The 7657-nt window shown below is 40.0% G+C and overlaps 1 protein-coding gene across 1 annotated transcript; it reads right to left on the reverse strand.

Moving 5' to 3' along the window:
* Window positions 1-1950: 1950 nt before the first annotated feature.
* On the reverse strand, window positions 1951-5527 carry LOC120287617 (flavonoid 3',5'-methyltransferase-like). The gene is made up of 5 exons (XM_039300607.1): window positions 5443-5527; window positions 4843-4928; window positions 4092-4236; window positions 3849-3980; window positions 1951-3729 (listed from the first exon to the last, which is right to left on the reverse strand). The coding sequence occupies exons 1-5, from the start codon at window positions 5494-5496 to the stop codon at window positions 3385-3387; spliced, it is 762 nt and encodes a 253-aa protein (XP_039156541.1). The 5' UTR covers window positions 5497-5527; the 3' UTR covers window positions 1951-3384.
* Window positions 5528-7657: the final 2130 nt, after the last annotated feature.

The raw sequence follows: 7657 nt of genomic DNA on the forward strand, positions 1-7657 counted from the left end.
GCACACATGGGTGCTACTTCTGGAAGTCACAACAGAGGCTATTAAGAAAAGTGTCTATGTAAACTACATTGCAGCTGAAGTAGAGAGGGCCACCGATCTTTTAATAGAAGGAGAGATGTGTTTGTGATGGAAAAACAGCTCCAAGAATTATTGTTTCCCACTAATACTCTATGAACTTAAATAAATAAACAAGTAACGGTCCAATAGCCTTATAACAACCAACCAATGCCATATGCACTGGAAGATCATATTCTTGGTAAGTCCACTGTCCAGGTTTGACTTTCGAATCAACAATCTTTTAGCATAAAAATCCAGTCAAAAGAACTAGTGAGAATGCTTTTGGCTCGAATCAGCTTTTAAGTTAACAATAAACTGCGAGAGTCAATATTATTCCATAAAGTAAACTTTGAAAGCTTGACAATAAAGAGCAGGATTAGAAATAGGAATACTATGCTCGGGATGAGTCATGAGCTTCGCCCAGAACTTTTTACATAATATATGAAGCCAAAAGAAGATTCCGCAGGAATATTACATACACTAATTTATCGGGAAGAAGCTGCTCATTGGTACATATCATGCTCTCTCCAGAAATGATAAAGCCCATTTTTTGGCGAAAGGAATTTAATCACCAATTCCAATATTAGTATTTTCATGGGCTATTCAGAATAAAAATGGGCAGGCATTTGCCTATATGACAGAATGCCTATCCCCCCTCCTTTACAAGACACTTTTTTTTTTATCGTAGCCTAACTATTTCCCATATCATAGATGGATATCTAGGGACTCAAGTCTAAATAAAATTGACTGTACACAATTGTAATTTGTACCAGACATATTTTACTCGACTAATTATGAAAATTGAATCGACAAGAAGATGCGTTAAGTCCAGCTAACTTGGTGCGGAAGTCATTAAAGTTACTAGAAGGATTCTCATCACTAAGGAGCTGGTGAAGTTCCTTCTCTGCACACTGATGAAGCCTTTCCAATCCAAACTCTGCCTCACCTGGTAAAGAAACCATTTCATGTAAGTAAATAGGAAAACAAGAAGGATATGCATGGCCATTGTTTATCCACAATCCTACTCTCCAATACAAACCTTGCAAATACTCAAAAAATTGTTTCTTAGCATGATCATATTCGGTAGATAATAACCATATGCATATGTCCACTTGAGCACTCGCCTACACTCAACTATCTCGCAAACATCAAAGGAGCCTAATTTAGTTTCACGAAGCAAGTCGGATAATAAATCATAAACACTCCATCAGATTTTAACCTATATAACAGCTGTATTTACATTCCAAAGGCGAAAATCACATAAATCATATTTAAGTTGAATTAAGTAATAAAACCATTGTAGGGCCTCTATGATGAACTTCAAGCGTGACTCCGGCTGGCATTGTGTGTCACTAAGCTTGTTGAGCGACAATAAGAAAAGACAAAACCTTATTTAATCAATAGCAAAGGGTCGGGAAGCATCGAAAGCACAACATAATTCAACCAGATGAATAGAAAAGCCATCCATCTTGCTTCCTATCACAAGAAAACAAAGATCAATTTGTTAATTTAACATCATAAGCAGTTTATCGCAACTCAACCTGCCCATTGCCACTTAGCATCAACACATTTACCCAAGATAGATTCTTCAGACACAACTGAAATCCTTAGTGTACTCAATACCCTTGACTGTCGAGACTAAAATGTTAGCCCAACTACAGAGAGGCAAACACATACAGAAACAAAGATCTTCCCGGTCTTGTAGCACTCCTTAATACAGCAACGTGAACCTAAGATCTATTTCTGCAGAAGTTACAACCAGAATACATTTGTCACAAAGACTCTTAAGTAATATTATTAATTAATAGAAAATTTGGCTGTTAGTGATGCAAAATGCTGTGAAATTAAATAACTGATATGGAATACTATTGATTTAGTAAGCGCTTCATCCTCTTCCTCCAATTTCCTTTCGTGTCACGGCAACAGTTGAAAATGTTGCCGCAAGAAAACAAAAACCATATACAGACAGCAATCGCAAATCAAAGTATGTTCTACTCCAGAGAGAAAGTTTCCTCTTGATGCTGCATGTAAAAACTGAGAAAAGAAGGACAAGTTGGGCATCGCTGATTCAATTCACCCTAAAAATACATACATATTCACGTGACAGGATATGTGCTGACTGCTGAGTAGTTATGATGAATTCGCTTGTAACTGCGGAAAAAGCTTTCCTTGAGTCCTACAAGCGAAATGTAATCCTGTATTCTGATTGGTCTGCCTATTAAATACGCTATATCTATATTACAAGACCACAGCCCAAATTGAAATTATTACTGATGATGTACCAATAAAACCTCCCTATTTTCACGCTCTCTGGTACACCAATCAACATCTCTTACCTCGTATTCCTTCTATCCTTCAAATTCTCTCACATACCAAACGAGTTAACACGTGCCCTCCGCGAAAAGTCGCTCCTTTACAACAAATCTCAAACATCAAAGCAACAAGTTCTCCTTCATTCTTCAGATAGATCCCAGGACTACCCCAAACAGTAAGACAAAGAAGATCAGAGCCCAGAAATCCTCTCCATTTCCACTACCCACTAGAACGACCAAAACAGAGGCAGCCGGAAAAATCGCTCCTTTACAACATATCTCAAACTTCAAAACAACAAGCTCTCCTTCATCCGACAGATAGATCCAGGAATACCCCTATACAGCAAAACAAAAGAAGAGCAGAGCCCAGAAATCCTCTCCATTTCCACTACCCGCTAGACCGACCAAAACAGAGGCGGCCGGGAAAAGCCCCACGAATCAAATCGACACGAGAGGGACCAACTCACCAGTTCCGACCAAGGACCTCGTCGGCCCTGTACGAAGTGAAGCGGGGATTGTCGTCGCAGATCTAGGGCTTCTCGGGAGAGACGGCTTTGACCATAGCGGAGAGAGCGCGGCCCTCGTCGGAGAAAGCCCAGCGTCAGGAGAGAGCGCGATTCGGGAACAAAGAGGTCGGGAGGAAGAGGCCGGCGAGTAGAGAGACAGGCCGTCGTCGGCAGGGAGCGTCGCCGTCGTCGGAGAGCGAGCGCTATTTGGGAGAGAGTCGTCGGGTCAGGAAAGAGAGGATAGAGTGAGAAGGGAGAGGAGAGAGAGGAGAAGGAGCAAAGAGGAGAGAGAATGCCCGCGCGTTGGTTTGAATTAAAACGACGTGGGAGAGAAGAGGAGGAGAGACAGCAAGGGGCCCACACTTCCCCGTGGCGCCGCACGAGTGGTCCGGGACCACGCTGACGTGGAGGTCCCGGGCCACCCAATATTTTCTCACGCTTTGTAGGCGCCTCTTTTTGAAGCCTTCTTTGCATAGTGCTGGTCCAGTCCGGTCCCTGTGGGAAACGGTCTACAAGGAAGAGACTACAAGGATCTTAGAGAGTAATTGGGCTCCTGGTTTGTAGAATTTCATACCCGATTTTCTGAGGCGACCTCCGACGGAAAGAAGACAGCACTCAATACGGGGATCCTTCGCCAAGAAGCTATTGAACTCCATGAGCTGGCCTCGCCGGAGCCTCAGGTGGTCGTTCATCTCGTCGTCTTCGGAGACCGCGACCGCACCGAACCAGAGTGTGTCGTCGTACCCCATCACTCCTCCGACCTTCACCAGCTTGAGCACCAGCTCGTGGTATTTCATGTAGTCATCCTTCTTGGCATCCACAAAAGCAAAATCAAAGGTCCCCTTTTCTTGGCTCTACATCAATCAATTATTGTTGCGTGGACAACATTTCCAATAATAATTTAGGACCACATAATTTCAAATTTTCTAAGAAATTGTAGAATCAAAATGATCTTTGACACGCATATATTTACATCCGCGACAAAGTCGTTCAGAACCGAAAAAGCATCCGACTGGATGAAGTTGATCTTATGATCAACTCCGACTTTTCGGATATATGGCAGGCCAATTTCATAGACCTCCTTATCCGGGTCTATCGCTATTATATGCACCAAGGAAAGATTAACTCATTTCATTACAAAAGAAATTTATCACAATTATAAACAAATTTAAAATACTAATAAGAGTCTAACTCAATTGAAGTTATTGATTATTACTTTGCCATAGGCCGGAAGTGCAAGTGCGGTGGTGAGAAGAGAACAGCCGGTGAAGACTCCGATCTCGATCGTCTTCTTCGCATTCATGAGCTTCAACATCATGGAGATTAGCTGCCCCTCGTCAGCCGGCACGTTCATTATACTCCTGCAGCAAACATTAGCAAATCAATTCAATTAATATTTTAATAATTACACCCCACTCGCCGCTCGCTTTAAAATATCTATTCACCATTTCAAATTTGTGATTCTAACATGAATTCCATCGCAGTCGTGAACCGTGGATATATATATCACATTAGCCGACCACTTTGACAATGACTAAACACCTTATCAAAATTGCAACTCTCTAATTCAATAACGAAGATATAAAAGATGAATAAAATAACTGATTTTGGCGTAAAACACTCAGGTAGATTAGAAGCCTAATGCTATAATTTCAATTAGAAGCTACCCGATTTTTTTAGTTTATTTGTTTTTTCTTTCTGATTTTAAAAATCTTCACAAAGTGATATTCACGAATTTTTCAAGAAACCGAGCAAATAATATCAATGAATTTCTTTTCTAATAGGAGAAGTCCCACTCGGTGGCTAGCAAAACCACCAAGTGGGATTAATGATTTTCCCAAGGAACCGAGTAAACAAGTCACAATGTTTTCTTGAGAAAATATGCCGTGTACAAAAGACGGTTACTTTCATACGATTAACAATACCATCTTGCTCTCATTTCCCATTATAGAAATCCTAGTAATTACCGGTTTTGGTACTTCTGGACCGTGGCCTCCCTGAGTTCTTTCAGCTGCTCGTGCTCTCTCGGATATGCATTCGTCTCCAATATGTACTGCAACATCAACAACGCACCACACAAAAATTCACAGAAATACTCTTCACTCATAGAGAGTTCTTTCCTTTGCCCTGACTTCTTCTTTATTTATTTATTTATATAATAAGGGACATGACATGACATGTGCACGAGAAAAAAAGAAAATCGATGTAACTAGTTCTATTTGCGAATTTTAGCCCCAATATACCTTTCTTATTGTCCTCACAATTTCGAATAACAATGCAACTTTGAGTTAGTTAGGTTGCACTTCACCTTCTCATCACAGAATACCCTCTCTTATTTGGCACTCAATCTTAATACCAACTTAAAACTGGGTGCGTATCTGTTTACTCCAAAAGCTTGAAATATCGAGGAAAAATGACACGGAAATGAGGTTTATATCTTAAGAATGTGCACCAGGAAGAGACCCAATAGAACGTAATACACACACAGAGCTCTAGATGCGCATGCGAGACATCCTAAAAGAACCGAACAGCAAGAAGACGCGCGATGCAGAGACAGCAACCCAAACCTTCGAGAGAGCTTTGCTTGCCAGGATCTCGCCCTTGTCCCGGCCTCGCTCCATGTCTGAGTACGTTCGAAGAGACTCCACCCCAAGGCCGGAGCGGCAGAGACTTTCTGAACTTCTATATAGGAACCATTAGACGCTCGCCACCTACCCGTCAAAGCCTCGCGATTAGCTCGTTCTCCCGGGCATCAACGTGCCAAAGCTGGCGTGATTACGCAGCAATGATGGAATCTCCGAAGGGCGGGCGGGCCTAAAGCTCCCAAAATAGGAATCACTGGACGCTCGCATCCGAGCGATCGTGGCTCCTGTCCAATGACACTTCTGCTTTTAACACGTTACGAGGCTAAATCAATTGCACATAAAAGAAAAAAAAAATTAGGGCCAAACCACCGTTGATCGAGGAAGTTCGTGAAAAGGAAATTGTGCGTGCAATTTTGTTTATGGTTGTCATTGAAATGTAATACCACGTCTTTTTTTTTTCTCGTGCCATTATTGGAATGTAATATTAAAGTCATCACTCAAAAAAAAAAAAAAAAAAACTGATAGAGATAATGTGTAATAATTGTGTTGCAAGTTTTAAAATTTGTTACAAAATTGCAATAAAGTTCTAAAACTTTCAAAAAGTGCAACTAAATCCTAAAATTTGTCAAATTTCACTTTTTTGAAAGTTTTATGACTCAACCACTTTTGTGATAAGTTTCAAAACTCAATTATACTTTCATGATGACTTTTAGTGTCGACAATTTGGCCATATCATAGAGGATGAGGCGACGTTCATATCAACAATTTCCAGCTAAAATTGACTAAATTGATTCAATTGGCAAAACGTAAAAATATTTAATCAATTGGTACAATTGAAAAGTTTAAAACTAAATAGGCACAAATAAAATATTTTTAGGACTCTTTTAATAATTTTCCTTCAGTTTTTGTCCTTTGATCGTTAATGGGGAAAAGTGTAATATTTGATCGTTAATGGGGAAAGGTGTAATATACAGGAGCCACGTTAGATGGATTGTAATTTCGGCCACACATCTATGGAGATTCTATCATTGCTCATTGCTGCTTCCATAATTACTTGTCGCTCATTGGTGCATTTATGCATCGATCGACCTCAAAACTCCACGTTTCATTTTGATTAGGAAATGGGTAGGAAAGGCAATCGGTGTCCGTGACTCCTGGTGATATCGTAGGAATTTCACACCCGTAATCGAATTTTTTATTTGAGCTAAAATTACTATCCATTTGGATAAGCCCATCATTGCTACTCGCACCATGGTGCTAATAAAATTGAAGGCAAAGTTATCTTATGCTATGACATAGCCATACCCGTCTCGTGGATAGACCAAAACTTCTCTGGGCTTTCACTTGAATAATTAATCGAAGTTTGGAATGTAGAGCTAAACTCATTTAGAGAGTTCGTCATTTTAGATCCATCCGAGTTATTAGATAAGTTATACACGGTTAATGGACAACATAGATCAAACCCATTTCAACCGTTGACCAGGGACTTGGCTAGTTGGTTTACATGAACTGCAGAATATATTTTGGAGCAATCATCTCTACAGTAGGTGAAATTGGGTCATTTCGGATGAAGGAATGGATGCAATGGAACGGGATATGTCTATTGTCTCTAGGGTCCATTTGAACGACGGATGCGGCATTTGAACGATGGATCCGGGAGTCGACAGTTCAATATCTCAAGGGGGACAATAACAAATCTCGCGAGGAAAGAATGTCGTTTTATAAAAGTCCCGTTTCATAACAAATGAAAAAAAAATACATCGTGGAAGGAAAGAGAGAATAAAGAATGGTTAATGCGTGATCAACCACGTTAAGCAAAATATTTTATACGTTAATGTAACCATTGCAGATCTGATCCCCTCACGCAATCATTACAGACAAAGTGTTTGGTTATAGATTGTGTCTACGTGTTTGTTTACACTTTCTTAAGCAATATTTTTAAATTTTTTAATCAAAATTTATAATATAATTCAAAATATAAAAGAAGCCAACAAGCGAGTTTGCCTCTTCATTTGACCTCTCTTCCTCGCTTGACAATGAGACTCGATTATGGATTTAAGAGCGCATTTGATAACGATTACATTCCCAAGAGTAAATTACGATCGAAATTATTATTTTTAATTACATTTCGAGACTCGATTCTAAGCATTTTAAACCGTTTAGGGCGCGTTTTAACGATTCATTCCCCCGATAACCG

The sequence above is a fragment of the Eucalyptus grandis genome, chromosome 8 (assembly GCF_016545825.1).
Source record: "Eucalyptus grandis isolate ANBG69807.140 chromosome 8, ASM1654582v1, whole genome shotgun sequence".
Taxonomy (NCBI): domain Eukaryota; kingdom Viridiplantae; phylum Streptophyta; class Magnoliopsida; order Myrtales; family Myrtaceae; genus Eucalyptus; species Eucalyptus grandis.